The sequence below is a fragment of the Sycon ciliatum genome, chromosome 9 (assembly GCF_964019385.1).
Source record: "Sycon ciliatum chromosome 9, ocSycCili1.1, whole genome shotgun sequence".
Lineage (NCBI taxonomy): Eukaryota > Metazoa > Porifera > Calcarea > Leucosolenida > Sycettidae > Sycon > Sycon ciliatum.
This window is the reverse complement of record NC_088651.1, coordinates 9381751-9401090: the sequence shown is the minus strand read 5'-3', so window position 1 is coordinate 9401090 and position 19340 is coordinate 9381751. Positions and strand designations below refer to the sequence as shown.

The window sequence follows — 19340 nt, the reverse complement described above, 5'->3', positions numbered from 1 at the left end:
TTGTTTTATAAAGTTTGCTTTTGAATCCGTGTGACTAAGCAAAACATTCTGAACGTTAGTTCAAAGCTAAGGCTTTAGCTCACACTGCGACCATGAGCATGCGTCCATGCGTCAGCAAAACGCAGAAACGTGGCAGTCGTGCTCACACTACAGTCTGTTTCAAAAAGATTTACAATCAGGTTTGGGTCTTAAAAAGTATGAAGATAAGGGAAATTTGGACAACAAAGTACATAGAATGGCTTGTTAGGACACGGCAAATTGTTCTGTGAAGGTTTCAGAACCAACCGTTAAGGAGTTAGCATTTCGGCCAGGTTTCCGGCCTTTTCCCATGGTTTACAATTTGCCCAGGAAGCCAGTATCGATTTTTTATCAAAACCCACGATTTATCCTTTCCTTTTTGGCCTTGTGGTTATGAATGGTGTCTGCTGACCATGAAGTTGTGAGTTCAAATCCCAACCTATCCTCAAGTCAAACTTTTTTTTCATTGTTTTGGTGATCAAGCTGGTACAAGACAAAGAAGATGGCTGCACCAAACGACTTGTTGTTGGAGCTCGCGCTTCCTGCCGAACTGACTGACACTTGACTGGCTCACGCCATGTGAACACACCCACAACACTGCAATGGTGTGAGTGAATTATAATGGAAGTCATCGCGCTGTAGCTTTTTGAGATATATTTTAGTATTTCAAGATCGCCAATTTATTTGAATTTGGAAGTCAACGCCGTCTTCTATCAGCGTTCACAAGCGTCTGCTTTTCTCAAAATGTCGTCGAAGTCACACGGATAGCTCTGCCAAGTCATGGCCTTGGGAATGAGTCCGTGTCGATGTCGTTTTCGTCACACGGTGAGTAAATTGCATCGCAGCTCAAAGAAACCATTTTTGGTCACAAAACGAATTGGGACCCATGCCGCTCGTCAACATTTACAACCCTTTCGTTTCGACATGTCCTCTCTGACTCCATTATCGATACGAGGAAGAACTCGTTTGTTGTAAACCAGACGTACATGACTGTATCAACGTGAGTGAGTTATCATTTTTCCTGCTTTCGCGCGGTATATTTCTTCGAGTTCACAGTGAGTTTTTCCAGGCAGCGCTCGAGTGCTCATACGGTAAGACGCCGAACTCCGCGGGCGATCGCCAGGATTGCAAATCTTTTTGAAACAGACTGTTGGTCTCGTACACGCGTAGACGTGAAGTTGTCACACAAACTTTGCGAATTGCAGTTCGTATCCAAAAGAGTTAGTGCGTTTCCTAATAAAGTTGTGGCGCGTTTTGGATGTAATTTTTCGCATGTTGCATGTTGGAGGAAGTGCCTCGTGGCTCGTATTCTTGAAGTCGACGAAAATAATTCATAAAATCAGGTAGGTTTGGACTCTTGAAGAACTGCCGCTGACATCCAAGCGCTTTCCCTTTCCTGACCTCGTGTCCAGAGCAAGTGCCAGTGCAGTGGAATTTCCGGTAGTGGTTTCTTTCGTCTGTCGCCGAGATGAGAACTGTATTTTCCGATGATATGTAACTGAAATGTCTTGAGGTATGGCATTCCATCATCGCAGAAAAGTAGAGAAAGATGATTTCCCAAACTGAAAAGCCAGACCAAGTTACCATCGTATTGAACGAGAACACTGTAGAAATTGGTCACTGACCCAATCAACTCAGTTACTGACAACGAAGCAACTACAAAAACAAAAACAAAAATCACATCGTCCAAAAAGAGCAAAGAATGCATATTATTATGGTGGTGCGTGCGTGAAGGACCACAACTACAAAATTTAAAAAAATGTGTAGATGTTAAAGGGGAAGTATACCCTAAAATCAAATTTTCACCAGTTGTAGTCTTCGGGGTGCTGAGTCGAATGGTCTTGGTCCGAGGAAGCTGCGACGCTCCCTTCCTACTTGAATCCCAATCGAACTCGCGCACTTCCACCGAAACTGGGTGACTGCGCCCTACTAGATGGGGATTTGTATGCAAAATGTCACTAAAAGCGCCATTTCGTTCTTATAAAAGCACGGATGACCGCGATTGGCCCATATGTTGTAGTCTTTTGGACGCTGAGTCGACTGGTTTTGGTCCGAAAAGGCTGCGATGCAGCGTTCCTCCTTTATTCCCAATCGAACATGGTTGAAGAAGCGGTCACGTGCTCCTGGGTGCCCAAATCACCTGGTCACCGCGCCAGCAGGCGACAACTTTCACACCAAGGTTCAACTCGAGTTCAACTCGAGTGACAGGACTGCACCCAAAAAAGGTCAAACAGGCTAGTAAGTTGTACCCTGCAGGCACGGTTTGTTTGTTTGTTTTTGTTTGTTTTTTATTATTTCAGTTCGTTGCCTCAACAGTACAAAGTACAAATATCAAGAGGGACGAACGAAAAGAGAAAATAAAACAGAGCAGAGAGGAAGATGCAACTGAAAGGCCGGAAAGGAAAACTGAGAGAAACGGAGAAGGAATGTGGACTGGGCGGATTCATGAACCATTACTAGAGAGAAACGGAGAAGGAATGTGGACTGGGCGGATTCATGAACCATTACTAGAGAGAAACGGAGAAGGAATGTGGACTGGGCGGATTCATGAACCATTACTAGAGCAGGGCAATGCATGAACAGAAGGGGCAAGTCCGTGGATATTCATGTTTAAAAAATTCCAAGCCTTATATTATTGGTGAAATACATTTTCAAAAAGGAGGGGATATAGGGATATAGTCAATTTGTCGTCATTTAGAGCGTGCAAAAGTTCTGTAGAAAATGATCTAATGTCCTCACTTCCTTTCAAGTGAGCAGGGAGGGCATTCCACATAAGGGATGCTCTGGAGGAAAAGGAATTGTACCCTACCATGGATTTATACAAGCAAATTGACATATTGTTTGTTGTAGTTCCACGAGTTGACCGCTTAGAGGTGGGCAAAGGGAAAAGACTGCGTAAGCATGATGCAGGCTGAACAATATGACAAATAAACGTAAACGTAAGAAATTGATAAATGTATCGGTATTCAAGGTGTTTTATTTGAAGAGAAGCAAGAAGGGGTGGTACAGCAGCATGATATGAAGCACCGCAGGTAACTCGGACAGCTCTACGGAACAAGGTAAACAATCTCTCCCTGGACTGTGCTGATAGGTGAGATGCGTAAACAGGGAAACAATACTCAAAGTCGGGATGAATCACACTAAGCAGGTACTGGCGACGGGCAAATGCTGCCATTTGGCGGAAGGTGCGTCGCAACGCGCCTATCTTGCGTGACACCTTGCTGGTGAGGTGATCTACGTGTGGAGCAAATGAGAGCTTGTTATCGATAAGGATACCAAGGCAGCGAATTACACTCACTTCCCTTAAGGTAGTGCCGCCCAGCTCAACAAGAACGGGTCTTTGTACGTCAGGAGCATTGTTCGGCAAGATCCTCATGACCACGGTTTTGTCAACATTAACGCTCATGCCCAGTGATCTTAGTTCATTGTGTATCTTAGCGAGAGCCGAGGACACGACATCGGCGCATACTATTGGATCTCGTGAGGAAGCGTACAAAGTCTTGTCATCGGCAAACATGAGGAGCTTTGCACCGCTCCCTGCAGCCAGGTCAGGTAAGAGTCGCACATATAGGTTAAAAAGGGTGGGACCCAAGATTGTTCCCTGCGGAACCCCTCGGGTTACAGGGAGAAGAGATGATGTTCCAGAGGCTATACATACACGCTGGTGCCGGCCGTTCAGGTAGGAAGCGAACCATTTCAGGGCAGAACTATGAATGCCTAAGCTGTGCAAAGTAAAGATAAGTTCCTGGTGCACAACTCGATCAAAGGCCTTGCTTAAGTCAATAAATGCTACAACGGTTGTATGACCCACATCTCTAGCCAACGTCCAGTCATTTACAGCCAAGGTCATCACCTGCACTGTTGATCGCTGGGGCCGGAAGCCAAATTGATGATCGTGTAGACAAGTATACAGGTCGAAGTCCCGCAGCAGTTGGTCAAGGGCAAGACGTTCGAGCATTTTGCTGAGAATGCTCGTAAGCGACACTGGGCGATAGTTGGACGGAGAAGTGTGATCACCCTGCCGGGATTTAAGAATGGGGGTGATATTAGCGATTTTGAAAAGATGAGGGAAAGTCGAAGATTGAAGAGAAGTATTGAAGATGGCTGATATAGAAGGTGCAATAACATTGGATGTGGCCTTCAGGATACTGGGAAGAAGACAATCGGGTCCTGGTGCTTTGCTGCTGTCGAGGGAGGCAAGTCTTGCCCTGACGTCTGTTACAGTGACTTGCTTAAACATACCAAATGCAGATTGAGGCGGGGTCCATCTGGGATGTCGTACCTGGGGTTTGGATCAGTCACTATCTTATGGAAGAAGGTGTTCAACTCGTCTGCTGCAACCGCAGGAGGGATGTGGGAACGACATCGATTAGTTATGTGGTTGATAGTGGACCACAACAGCTTTGGGCTCTGTTTATATTTTAGGCACACGTTCTGGAAATGGGAATTTCTAAGTCGACGGTAGAGATTGTTGCACCAAGTTCTCAGAGAGGTAAAACATCGCTGTAATGTAGTGTCAATGCAGCCACTGGCGCGATATCGACGAAAAGCTGATTTCCTCTGGCGGATGAGTGCCAAGAGCTCTGGGGTCATGAACGGGCAGTTCTTCTTGCGCGGTCTTGTGCGTCTACCAGGCTGTTTGTACGGCGCTACCACATCTAGAACAGTGTTGAATTTACCCAACCATTCGTCGAGCATTTCATCGACGTTTGTAGACGAGAACGAAGACAAGTTTGCATGCTCAAGCAGACCTATTAACTCTGGGAAGTTGATGTTCCTATAGTCGCGGGTCTTCAAGGTAACATCGTAAGCAGGCAGTTGTGTATTGGACTTTACATCCAAAGCTGCATAAACCAGATCATGATCGGAGAACTCGCAGGGAGACACTACTCCGTCTCTGACTGCAGCCAGATTTGTGAGGATATAGTCAATTGACGAAGCAGATGAGGGGGTGGTCCGTGTCGCAGAACAAACTTTGTTCAGGAGGTTAAGGGGAAGAAGTAGCGACGAGTGTAAGCTTTGATACATTGGCCTATTGGTCTGGAAGGAATCAATGTTCAGGTCGCCTAGCAAGATAATATCCTCGCCGTGGATGTGGTGGACAAGCTCCTGAACGCAGCTCCAAAATTTAGCATCAGCTGAAGGAGGACGATACAAACAGCCAAGAAGAAATGCTCTCCCAGTTATCTTTGCTGTAGAGCGCAGCCAAATCATCTCCATTCCATGGACCAGGATACTTGCTTTGCAGAAGTTTAAGTCAGAGCGGCTGTAAAAGGCAACTCCTCCTCTTTTCTGACACGGTTGGCCACGGTGACCAGGTCACTGGTGTACGCACGAGCACGTGACCGCTTGTTCAACCATGTTCGATTGGGAATAAAGGAGGAACGATGCATCGCAGGCTTTTCGGACCAAAACCAGTCGACTCAGCATCCAAAAGACTACAACATATGGGCCAATCGCGGTCATCCGTGCTTTTATAAGAACGAAATGGCGCTTTTAGTGACATTTTGCATACAAATCCCCATCTAGTAGGGCGCAGTCACCCAGTTTCGGTGGAAGTGCGCGAGTTCGATTGGGATTCAAGTAGGAAGGGAGCGTCGCAGCTTCCTCGGACCAAGACCATTCGACTCAGCACCCCGAAGACTACAACTGGTGAAAATTTGATTTTAGGGTATACTTCCCCTTTAACAGATTATGCTAGCATAATATTTCGCATAATTCCTACCAAAATCGAATAATCGCATAATTCGAGGCAAATTGCATACGAATCGCATAAAATTGGAATAATCCGCCTGCTCGCATCAAATTCCATACAGTTGTACATGTTCTACAAGTATAAGTAGATGCACCAGGAAGTCGTAGGTTTACGACTCCCTTGAGAACATGTCCAGACCACTACAATCAGTGACGATCGTGGCTAGGTCGGACGGTGCGAAGACTCCGTTGAACTTTTGCTACTACAGTACAACTCCCTCTACAAAAAAATCCCCCTGTTATTTAGCACAGAACCATTATAAATTAGCAGCATATGTGAGCATAATGCGGCATAATTATATTATGATAACTTTTTTCTTTTTGTTCTCGTAACACATTATGTTGGACTCAGTAGAGCGTCCAGCCCCTATATGATGTCCAACCCCTATATAGAGTCCATTGGTCCAAAATCCACTGTACAGAGTCCAAACTTGGAATCAACTGTGAGCTGAAAGTTTAGATGGACATCACTCCCTGTATAGAGTCCAGCCAATTGGCTTCACCCCTATATAGAGTCCATTGGTCCAAAATCAACTGTATGGAGTCCAAACTTTGAAATCAACTATAAAGAGTCTTTATGTGGACAACACTCCCTGTATAAAGTCCAGCCAATTAGGTATCCCCTATCCAGAGTTCGAAATTAGACATAGGATCTGCTGTAAGCAGTGAATATTAACCAGAAAACGGCCTCTCCCTTTAATCCTTTACATCATTCACTTCTCAAGATAAAAAATAAGTATTGAGGCGCCAATGCAGCCACTTCATTACAATCATGAAAAACCCTACAAACACCATCCTCAAATCAAGTGGTCTCTTCGCAGACGCTGCAAATTACAATACCTCAATCATGTAGTGTTGCCAAATTATTGTGCACGCACACACACACATGCACACACCCACACAAAACCAAGAAAATACCTAGAAAAAAACCAAGAATCGAAAGAGAATATTATAAATGGAGAGCCAAGGATAAATTATTTGTTTTCAAATTATTGTGCGCGTGCACACACACACACAAACTTATACAACGCCAAGAAAACACCAAGAAAAGAGTAGAGACACAATACACACGCACCTCCAATAGCCATGCAAACGTCCACCCATTTACACGTAAAGTCAAGAAGGATAACAAATAATTATACGAAACGAATGCATACGTGGGCGGATGCACGCACGTTTACATACATGGAGTAGTGTAAGAAAGTAACATAGTGCAGTAGTCAGCATAATACTAGCACATGCTGAGAGTGCAATAGCAAGCTTCACCATTGCTCATGGCCATGCAAATGTTCAGCAGCACTCAGTTCCGCAAGCTTCTGAAGATCAGTACACCTGCAACAAATAAATAGCACAAGGATACGCTTATTACCGTAATGCCGGATGCATGGGGGCACACAACTACCAAGTTCTCAACGAATGTGGTGCTCAATGCAAATCCATCCACTCAAAGACCTGTGAACAGGTGACGGTCAGTCTTCCCCAAGATGGAAATGCAATGATTTGTTGTCACGAGGCAGTTTCACTGACACAATGTCATTTTTGTGACATCAAAACGGTTACTTCATGGAATACGAGTACATGTATTAGGTTGAGAAGCTTTTTCTTGTCATCGGCATACAAGAAATCCTCCTACTACTACTACACTCAAACGCCTCTTATCCGGACGCCTCAGATACGGGCACGTCTCTCTACCGGGCACCTTCAGCTTGAGTTCCTATAGCACAAATGCGTCGAATTTGGGTTTTTTGAACTTTTTTCCGTATGTGGAAGTGCTTATGTTTCACTGCCAACCTATGTAATCCCCACATTTTTATCAATGGGTTCCTTTTGTATCCTCAACATGTGCAATACGTGCCAAATAAACTTCTTCAAAAAATGATATGATACATGGTAGATGAGTTATTCTGAGATACGGGCAAATCTGAGATACGGGCAGTGCCCGGTCCCAAGGTGCCCGGATAAGAGACGTCCGAGTGTACTAGTACACTGGCACTGCGTTTGTGGATCCAATTGTATTTGACATCATACTAGAGCCTAGTAGAGGAAGAGTGTCGTGGAGTTCACATAATTATCACAGGGATAAAAATACATTTCTCATGAAATAAAATAATAATTGATGATAGCTAGACGATCGTATACGATTGATGCAAAGTCCTTGCAGTCCTTGAGGACTATTACGAAGTGGTTGATTACTTTTAGGGCATTCATTCAAGCAACATCAAACAAATGCGATACGATCCTTGAAAATGGAAAAAAATTCAAGCATAACGACAGAACAGCAGACCAATCGAAACGAGTAAAAGCTTCCTTACCTCAGTCATCGTCCTGCCATGTAGTTGGACAGCCTTTTGACACGGTGGTACAGGCAGCTCTTGTCCAGTCAAACAGGGTATCCTTGTGGCGTCGAACGAAAGAGAGTGTCAGTGTGTCTGACTCGTCAGATTGGAACTGTGCGTGTGTGTGTGTGTGCTGAACTTTTCTCGTTCTCCGCTTTCTGCTTTCATCCCTCGCTCTGATGAAACCGTTCAAACGCCTTACTGGCAGCAATGGCCAGCCAAACAGGGGATCCTTGTGGCGTCGAACGAAAGAGAGTGTCAGTGTACCTGACTCGTCAGATTTGAACTGTGCTGAACTTTTCTCGTTCTGCAATTTCTGCTTTCATCCCGCGCACTGATGAAACGTCTTCAGAGAACCACAAGACGTTTTCCAGATTTGATTTTGAACGTCTCCTTATCCTCCTTGGTTACCTCGAGAAAGATTACTGTCAGCAACTGCACGGCAGAACTGGCAGCCATGGCTGAAGTGAAGAAAGGAATGCGCTGCCACGAGGCAAGCAAAACTGAAAAGGTGTTTGTTCTCTTTCGGGCACAACACATGCACACAGGACGGCGTGACTGGATAAACTGGACTCCTGGACCGTGAATAGGGGACTTGTAGAAAAAGTGTACTCCTTATAGGGGATTGCGCGGCAGGATGAAGCTGATCAAAACTGAGTGGACTCCTGGACTCTGTATAGTGGATTTTGGACCAATGGACTCTATATAGGGTGCTGGACATCATATAGTGCATGGACTCTATACTGAGTCCTACATATATTTAATCATTGTTCAGCATGGTTACTCTTCAGTCACGACTTTCCACTGATGAATGTGACAAGAAAATTAATTCTGGTAAACTTTCATGACTTCGTTGTAGTGTGGCGATGACTGCAGAATTTGTTCTCTTTATTACTATTATAAAATATGATAACTTTTAGCATAAAAATAGCATAATTCTGCAAGTTTTTCAACAATGCAAAAAGCATAATTTCACGAAAATATTAGCATAATCTGTCAAGGCCTAAGGATGACATCGACAACCGCCGAGGTTCAAGAATCAACACACTGGAATTTGAGGAATTGAACGTACTTCAGGCCAGGTTGTACACAAATACGCTTCACGTCTACGATCATGTTGCCGCCAAGTCGTGGCACCCCCCTCCGGAGGTTGCGGTCACGATTTGAAACGTGGCCGCGACGTTTTGGTCAAGCTGATGCCGTTGCCATGCAACTAGGCCGCATGGACGCTGGTTTTGGTCGCAGTGTGAGCGCGCCCTTACCTGAATTACTCATGTTCAAGTATTCGTAAGTGAGACTCTGATTTAGCCTGCTACGAGTGTACGAGCGTACTTTATTGTCTTAAGTTGAGAGAAATTCCGTGTAGATGAGTGTATGTTGTATAATGACGGTATTGAGAGTGTGTGTTGCTTGTTTGTTTAGCCACTATTAGGCACTATTGTCCAAGGCAAGGCATGCTGGATAGAGGTTGAAATTTGTGTATTAAATGTGCCCCGCTTCTTTCTTTGCTCTTTTCTCTTTCGTACTTGACTTGTGTTTGTAGCAAGTTTCACTGAACAGAATCCGCCGGAAAACTAACCAGCAATCTCCACTGGTTGTTCGACTTCTGGGTCACCCAGGCGGAGGAAAGTCATCCCTTCTGGAATCTATTCTACACCGTCGCCGTTTCTTTGGCAAAGTCGTGAATTTCTTCCGCGGTGACCAAGGCGACACGATACTGGCCTCCAGGACACGAGGTATGCGACGTTACGTGGATGCCTTCGGTACGATATACCTCGACCTTGGAGGTCAGTATCGATTCATGTCACAACATCAGCGACTGACGAAATTCTCCGACGTCTGGGCTCTCAATCTACTCACAGTGTCGGGCATGGAGTCCATCGTGAACATGAGACGCTGGATCCGCACCTGGGCAGATTTCATCGCCTGCAGCTGCGCAGAGAGCACACCCACTCGCAACAAAGCTCTTATTGTTGTGACACGCCGGGACCAACTCTCCAAGGAGCAAATGACCGCCATTGAGAAGGAGTGTGCAACGCTGCAGAAAATCTTAGGCGTGCATCTGGAATTCCTGGATGAGCCGATCCCATTCGTTAATGCCATCAAGGAGACGTGTGAAGGTGTGGCTGCATTGAGAGAATTGATCCAACGACACCAGGAAAAGGTGCAACAAGTGAGTATGACAACGTTCAAAAATCATAATCATCAACGGTAGCTGTTATTTTATGTAGTGTTGGCTTTCGTCTATCATTTTAAATAGTTTGATGCTTCGCAAGTCTAACCCTGATCCCCTTCCCTCAACAAACACCCCTCCCCAACCCTCCCTACCCCACCTCTCCCACTCTCTCTCTCTCTCTCTCTCTCTCTCTCCCTCTCCCTCTCTCTCACTCTCTCTCTCTCTCTCCTCTCTCTCTCTCTCTGTCTCTGTCTCTCTCCTTTCTCAAAGTGTATTCATCTTGTTTCCAATGTCATGTTCTCAATAGGCATCTGGACCTGATTCGGAGGCGGTTGTGTCCATTTCGGAGGCACTCCTGGAGAATGTTCGTGATCAATGCAGAGACAGTCCTGCTATCAGCACCGACCAGTTTGTGGAATTCCTGGCTGGAGCAATTGCTCGCTTTGATTACAACTACGGTGACTCTTCAATACCAGTTGTACTGAAAGCGCTGAAGGAAGTCCTGGATGTCAACATGGAGCTGTTCAACCTCCATCAGAAAGCGCTGGTCAGTAACTTCGCTGCTCCAAGTACTGTCTTCTTAGGTTTGGGAAATCCTTTTGGAACCCGCAATATTCTGCCCGACGTGTAATGTCCAGGATGCAACAAAATCGTGTGGAAGTACTAATAGGCTATGGTGATAATCAGTGTCAGTCAGGGTAGCTTTAAAGAGTGTTCTATGCAAGTGAGCGAAGAGCAATTTACAGAAATACAGGAAAATGCATGGAACGGTAGGCTGTTTTGTACTGGGAAGTTGTATGTGTATGTGTGTATGTGTGCATGTATGTACATGGGGTATCTATGTGTATTCACTACAGGTATTCTATTTTCCCGATGCCAAGCTGGTGGTTGTTCAACCTCTATGGTTGATGAGTGACATCACTGGAAAATTCTACTCGCCAAAGTCATTTCCTCCACCGATAATCACCTGTGATGAGTTTGGATTCGCTTCGCACAGCCATGTCATTGAAGTACTGGCCAAAGATTCACCGGTGCGTGGTGAAGACGCTCTCAACATTGCCGTACGCCTGGGTATGTGTCATGTGACCGAGGATGGTGAGCAAGTCATGATTCTTCCTGCACAGGCTGAATCACGCACTAGTCTGCACTGGGAGAAAGCCAACCCCGACCAGCACATCTACTACACTGGTCGCCGTCTCTACTGTAAGTCTGGTGTCGCTATCAGCGCAGCGTTGATGCCCACCATACAAATGTCACTCGTCAACTCCTTGGCCAAGAGGACACGCAAGTTTCCTGTCTGGCAGGGAGGTGTTCGTGTTTCGCTACCTCAGTACGTGAACACGGACACACTGGTGGAGATCCCACACGGTCAACTCGCGCTCAACATCATAACCAGAGGGCCCGACCAGCGTAGCGTGACTTCTCAGCAGGAAACTATCTGGGATCACATCTCTGCTCTTCCTCGCCAACAATCTCCTGGTTCTGACATGTCAACGGTGTTCATTGATGATGGGTGCCTGCCGAGTAGCGATCTTCTGCGACAGCGGGATCAGCAAGGAGATCTGAATGCTACCATGGAGTTCCTTGCCAGTGAGCGACTGCGTGCTCAGTTTGTCATGCCTGATGAGCGGGAGCCCGACACAAGAAAATATCATCCGTATGCTGTGTCTGCAAGCTGCTGTAATGCAGGTCAGTGGCACTGTGTGTCATGCCTCCGTGTGTGTGTGTGTGTGTGTGTGTGTGTGTGTGTATGCATGTGTGTGTATGTGTGTGTGTGTGTGTGTGTGTGTGTGTGTGTGTGTGTGTGTGTGTGTGTGTGTGTGTATGCATGTGTGTGTGTGTGTGTTTGTATGTGGGGGTCTGTGTTTCTGTCTGTCTGAGTGTGTGTAGTATTATGAAAATAATGCAGATTAATGGGAGCCCATGGATCCCTGCTACTGCTCAAATGTTGCTACATGTACCTCAATGGGAGCAATTGTCTCTGATCCTGCACAACAAAGTTCTTCTTCTCTGTTTTGCTCCGTTCCGTGTTTGATCACCCTTTGTCACTTTGTGCTGGTCAGATTTCCGTTGTTCACCCATCCACCCCCCCCCCCCCCCAACTTATAATCACTTATTTACTTTATAAGATATAAAGAGGGTGCGGTGCTGGGTGCTGGCCACTCCAATTTCCGGCTACTCAGTCACATTCCTGTGCACCGCCAACAGTGAAGTAGTTGTGTGTGTACTACAGTCCATTCAGAAAAGATGAGCGCTGGCTCTGGAGAGCTCCCGTGTTTGGTGATTTTGCCAGTGCCGCGAGATTCGAAACTTGAAAAAAGTCCAAAACGTGTACCTCAACTGGGGTTTGAACCGAAAATGTACTGTTCTGCAAGTGGAGTGCACGGTTTTGATTTTCATGGCTTTTTCCCAATTCAGTGCTTTGGGGGCAAAACCTGGCCGAAATCCTATTCTTGTTATGGCTTCCTCTTTGGAGAAATATACTTCAAAAACACAATTAGAAGAGCATTCCATTCGATATTGCCAAAAAATTGTGACAAAAACTCAAAATTTGACCCATTTATGGCCAACAGCTAGGATATCATCTTTTTCTGAATGGACTGTAGGCTTTCCCCAAATCGGCCGGCCAAAACATTCGCCGAAAACGAGACTTATCAAAAAATCACTAAGCTTGTTGCCGATTTTGGAGGGTTCCTTCGAGAATCGCCGAAAATCTACCAAATAGGAATGGGTTTGCTCCCACAGCTCGCGCTATTCCGCCGACGACTTGACACTTGACTGACTCACGACTGCCATCCAGAGCACAAGAGAGGTCCATCGAGCCGTCCACTCGGCAAACCTGCAAGAAAGCACCACTCCCTGCTCAATACACAGTGTTTCGGGGGAATTCACCCCTCATCAGTTGAACTTGAGTAGGCTGAGGAAGATTGTGCCTGAAGAGCACCACTTATATAGTGCTCTCCAGGCACAAACATCACCAGGGACACAAACTTACAGAGACGCTCCGTTTCCAGTGCGACAAACACCTACAGTAAGATCGGGCGCCGAAGAACGCAGGGGCTCGAGCGCAGCCTAGGAAAGTTCTTAATTTTTTGATTCTAGCCAGACCGTTCTTATTCACACGCGCGCGGCGAGTCGAGTGACGTCATGACGTTTGTCATGTACATGTACATGTAGTGCAATGTAGTACTTCTAAACTAGTGGGTGTCGTAAATGGGAATGACTGTACATGTAGCAGTTACTGTTTACTAGTGTTGAAACGAATAATCGAATAATCGAATAATTTAGAATATTCGTGGGGTGAACGAATAATCGAATAGTCGTAGGAATTATCAGAAATCGAAAAAAAAAAAAAAAAAAAAAAAAAAAAACATCTATGCTCAGTGCTGACCCTACTGATATTTGCACTGCGTAGATCTGCTCGTAGTATTTCTTCTCAATCACTTCTCCTCCAAGGTTTAATCTCCTATCGGTATCTACAAGAGTGGTATCTAGTAATACATGTAATTCTGTTCTTTCCATACGAGGGAAACATGGATGCAGTGAATGTGATTTTCGGTCTTTGACCACTTTCGACCAAGACCCTATGCAGAGCTGGATCAGGCGTTGCACACTCTGGGGGTTATGTACTTTTGGCGGTACAGGTTAACCGGTTTTGCACCTCCACATAACAAAATCCGATAATCAGCAAAAAATTATTTAAAAAACTACTTAAAAAGTGCTGAAAAAGTGTTGAAAAATGCCATCATGCGTATGATAGAATATAGATTATTCGTTCGATGGAGGGGGAAATTATTCGATAGATTATTCGTTCGAAGAATCCGTGTTCGGTTTAAACACTACTGTTTACACGTGTACATGACATGTACTCACCTCCCATACATGTACAATGTAGATCTAGTGTTCTTAAATCTGACAATTCTAGCCTGTACTGTTCTTAAATTTTGCCGGTTTTCCAGCCTGGGTGTTCTTCGGCGAGGTGTTCTTCGGCGCCCGATCTTACTGTAGTGAACACCAGATAGCAGTGTGAGTCAGTGTCGCTCCTGGACGATGAGAACAGGCGAAGAGGACCCTCGGTCATTCACAACGCTGTCACCTCCAAACCATCAACAATTCATTTAGCCGATTTTCCAATACATTCCAATTCTGCAGCCGATTTTAGAACAATCAGCTGATTTTGCAGCCGAATCTGATGTATTTGTGAGCCGAGCAAAAAGCCGAATAGGCGAAAAACGGGCCGATTTGGGGAAAGCCTAGCATGTGCATGCCAAGGTGTGCGTGTGTGTGTGTGTGTGTGTGTATGTGTGTGTGTGTGTGTGTGTGTGTGTGTGTGTGTGTGTGTGTGTGTGTGTGTGTGTGTGTGTGTGTGTGTGTGTGTGTGTGTGTGTGTGTGTGTGTGTGTGTGTGTGTGTGTGTGTGTGTGTGTGTGTGTGCGTGCGTGTGTGTGCACATGTGTGTATGGGTGGGGATGTGTATGTTTGTCTGCGGGTGGGTGTGACTTTTTCTGAGCATGTCTCTTTGTCTGTCTCTTTGTCTGTCTCTTTGTCTGTCTCTTTGTCTGTCTCTTTCTCTGTTTGTCTGTCTGTTTGTCTGTCTGTTTGTCTGTATAGTCATATGGAACGACCTGCATAACATATTTTAAAGTTTTTATGAGATCATTTTGGTTATAACCCGGATTGTATTTTTGTTCCACTCATATTCCCGTGTGTAGATACGGTCGAGGAACGTCGCAGAGCCGCTCGTCTCTGCTCAGCCTTCTATCAGCATCGCATTCTCCTACGCCCCGACTTTCCACTGCGCGACTGTCTTCTCAAACTGATAGAATGTGGCCAGGTGAATTCATACTTCCTGGATGATGTGGACGATTTTGTGCAGAACCGCCAGACCAAGATGGCCGCCGATCTGTTCCGTGGGTCGATTTCCGACTTGCCTGACAGCGTGGTGCTAACCCTAGTGGATGAAGTCCTTCCCACGATAGCCAGTGCCGAAGATCTGTATCAGGCAATGCTGGAGTGTCCAGGTCGGGTCCTCTGTACTGTCAGCCCTAGTGATAGCCACAGCACGACTGGTAGGTTGTTGTCTTGCATTAATACATGTACTCGTGTTGTGTGTGCATGTGTGTGTGAGCATGTGTGAGTGTGTGTATGTACATTTGTGTGTGTGTATGTGTATGTGTGTGTGTGCATGCTGTGCATATGTGTGTGTGTGCATGCTGTGTATGTGTGTGTATGTGCATGCTGTGTATGTGCGTGTTGTGTATGTGTATGTGTGTGTGCATGCTGTGTATGTGCGTGCTGCGTGCTGTGTATGTGTGTGTGTGCATGCTGTGCATGCTGTGTATGTGTAGCGTATTTTTCAGAGTATAAGTGGCACTTTAAACACCAGCAATCCACCCAAAACAAAAATCTGTTTGTCTTATACAACAATGGTCAAATTGATGGGGATAAATAGGATAGATGACTGTATTTTGTGACAAAAGGTTGGCGTTCGGTTTATACTCCAGTGCGGCCTATACTCCAGAAAATACGGTATGCCTGTATTTCTGGGGCAGGCGTGGCTGGATGTGCGTGGGTGGGATACGTAGGTGTAGGTATGTGGGCGGGTTGCGTGAGTGGATATGGAGATGGATGTGTGTTGGTGCATAGCTGTATAGTCGCAAGTCTGCCTTTTAACTGCCGTTTTGCCTGGTCCAGTGGATCTGATCTTAATCCGGATTGACTAGTCAAACATCCCACCTGGTGTGCATGTCTGAAGCATGTGTTCTTTGTTTACTGGCAATCATATGTAGTTACTGTGGTGATGGATGATGATGTAATGCCAATGAGTGATGATGTCATTTCTTCTTACCATGAAATCATCCCTCTTACCACGGTAAAGCGGTAAAGTTGTGCGGCCTTGAAACTTTCTTGTTTTGAAAGAATTGAACTGGTTCACAAAGGGAGACATCTAGGATTCCATCTCCCCAATTGAATAGTGTAGTGCCCAAAACCCATGCACATACGCTCACCGCCTGGTTTACAGTAATTTATGTGTGTGTGTGTGTGTGTGTGCGCGTGCGTGTGTGTGTGTGTGTGTGTGTGTGTGCGTGTGTGTGCCTGCCTGCCTGCACGGGTGCGTGCTGGTAGTGAAACTAGCAAAATGTAATCTCTAGTGAGAGGTTGTCACTTGGCTGTACATGTGTGTGGTTTCTTGCTGTGCCAATCTGACTGCAGCTGCTTCTGATGACGTCGCCAGACCAGCAACTGATGAGTACAGTACGTTGAAGATTATTCCTGTCATATTTTCTATAGCATATTTCAGTATTCTTGGTGTGACTGTGCTCTGGATAAGACCCATATCAAGATGCAATTATGCTCTGTTGCTCTGCAGTTCTCTATGCAGATAACAGTATATTGGTATATTTGCCTGCATTGTGTTCTGTGCTGTATTCCCCTAGATCCCTGGGACCATCCAGATTTCTGCCTGGACAAGTACCGAAGATGGATAATCTCACTGAACTCCAGAGCGTTTCGCGACAAAGTCATAGCACGGAGACTTCTTGCAGACAACCTGATTATCAGGCGCTTCATTGAACTAGAGAGGCGTGATGGCTCAGATGTACACAACGAGCAACTGCTGCAGCACATGCAGGGGTGCGGGCGAGCATCGTTCATCATCTTCTTGGACATCATCACAGACATGAACCCAATCTTTGCATTCAAGCGTACTGAGTTCGAGGCTCTCCTTGATCGGCCATGATGCCTCTGTTGTCATGACTACCCAGGTAAGCCACGTGCAATATAACTGGACTTTGCTTTGAGTTCCGAGTGCAATTCATCCCGTATTGCTATACAGTCAGACCACGCATAACCGCACACATCCGTTTTCCACCAAAATATCCGGATAGCCGAGGGGACCGGATAATTGAACACACATACTGTATGTATGCATGGCATATGCTGTAAATCGGTAACCAGCGATTTTCTTCCGGATGGCGAGGGATCCGGATAAAAGAGGACCGGATAAGCGAGGTCTGACTGTATATCTACTGTCGTGGACATGGAAATCCAGTCGGAGGTCAAGCAGCCCCATGAAAGCCATTAGTACATGTGTACTGCTATCAACACGTGCACTGCATGCACACAACGTTCTGTACACACTGAGGGTGGCGGCCCCGGTCATTCCACCGGATTTCCATGTCAATGACAGTATATAGGGAATGTACGGCTTGTACTACAAGCTAAGTTACTATGTACATGTATTTGCACAAAGTGCTCGATATCGCGAGGGCAGGGACAAATCACTCATGTCATTCCCAAAGCTATGCACAAGATGTCACTTTAGTCACAGTACAGTAAAACCAGTCAAGGCGACAACTCCGATAATGCCACCACCTGTCCCATTAGACCACTGCAACCCGGGCCAAGGGATGCTATTTCCAGTCAAATGGTCCTGGATAAGAAGACCAACTGATAACAGAGAACACGTTCTGAAGGTCTCTTGAGTGGTGGTCTTAGACATGTTTAACTGTAGTGTCTGTCATAGCCGGTATCCACACCGCTGTATTCCCTATGAATGGGTGTGTGTTGTGCATGTTCACATTTCACATGACATGCCGTGCCTGGCACGCTATCCCATACATATCCCATACATATCCCATACATATCCCATACATATACCATACATCTACCATACATATCCCATTCATGTACCATACATACCCCATACATATCCCATACATATCCCATACATGTACCATACATATCCCATACATATCCCATACCGGACCGTCAATGAGAGCTGGCCAGCATTCATGTACATCTTCTTTCTTGTGTTGGTCCAATACAGGCGATGTTTCTCTGGGATCTTCCGCTACTGCTGACTTCCAATTGTCCATTAGATTTGTATCGATCGTCTCCACTTGGACCTACTCTGTGAAGTATAGGTCCAGGATGGATTGATGATAAGCTGATGTATTATGATTTCCTGCATGTAGTTTATAGCCGCGTTTCAACAGACGTTTCTCCAGCTCGTTCTCTTTGGTTTCACTGTCCTTGATGTCTTCCTGATGAGAACATATTTCCGGCAACATGTATTCTGTTTTCTCTGGCAAGTGCCACAGTTGTGCATTGCTGTTCACTGTCCACAAGTTCATGATGATGATGATGATGTCATGCCCATAGTGATGATGTCATGCACTAAACCATGCATTTATGCCCATAGTGATGATGTCATGCACTAATCCATGCTTTCATGCCCATAGTGATGATGTCATGCCCCATAGTGATGATGTCATACCCATAGTGATGATGTCATGCACTAATCCATGCTTTCATGCCCATAGTGATGGTGTCATGCACTAATCCATGCTTTCATGCCCATAATGATGATGTCATGCACTAATCCATGCTTTCATACCCATAGTGATGATGTCATGCCCACATCGTTGAGCAATGTACACTCCTTATCTATTTTGCTAGTATTAGTCAAATCCCAATTGGAACTCTTCATTTTGTATTCACTCACTCTTGTCTTGTATTACCAGCTCAGTCCACTGGACAGTGAGCACTCTGAACAGCCTGATGATGCACTCATCATGCACATAGAAATTTGTACTTATACCTACTTCTGAAGTATGTACATGATTGTATTTAGCACATAGACACCTGTACTTCCATACATGTAGTTTACATACCTAGTGTTTCATCCCTCCGCCCTTCTGTTGATTCCCTACTATCCCCCTCTGGCCGCTGATGAGCCCTGGGATTGATATTCTATGTCGCTGCCAGTTGATTTTATATTATTGGCCGAGTGAATGCTGGAGAGCCAGTCTGCATCTTCTGTTGGCTCTGTCAAATAGTCATTGCCTTTACCACATTCTCCTGGACTAATGTAGTGCCTGCCCGATGAAATCATCATGTCGTGGGAGTCAAGTTTGCACCCTGCTCCAGTGAATATACCAACGGTTGGCAGGTCTGGCTAGGGTTGCAAGGCACCTGGCATGACATTGGCTAGCTTGATGGGATCCAGTTCATCGATCAACACTTCACTTGTACATGTAGCTCAATCATGCGTGT

General features: G+C 45.6%; 1 protein-coding gene across 1 annotated transcript in view; it reads left to right on the top strand.

Moving 5' to 3' along the window:
• The window catches only part of LOC135824550 (uncharacterized), a 24177-nt gene extending 5037 nt beyond the window's left edge, over positions 1–19140 (top strand). The window contains exons 6-12 of the mRNA XM_065337283.1: positions 9652–10281; positions 10592–10831; positions 11142–11973; positions 14996–15352; positions 16497–16538; positions 16721–17047; positions 18112–19140. Coding sequence (XP_065193355.1) covers positions 9652–10281; positions 10592–10831; positions 11142–11973; positions 14996–15352; positions 16497–16538; positions 16721–17022 — 2403 coding nt within the window. The 3' untranslated portion in view covers positions 17023–17047; positions 18112–19140. The remainder of the gene's footprint in view (positions 1–9651; positions 10282–10591; positions 10832–11141; positions 11974–14995; positions 15353–16496; positions 16539–16720; positions 17048–18111) is intronic.
• Positions 19141–19340: the final 200 nt, after the last annotated feature.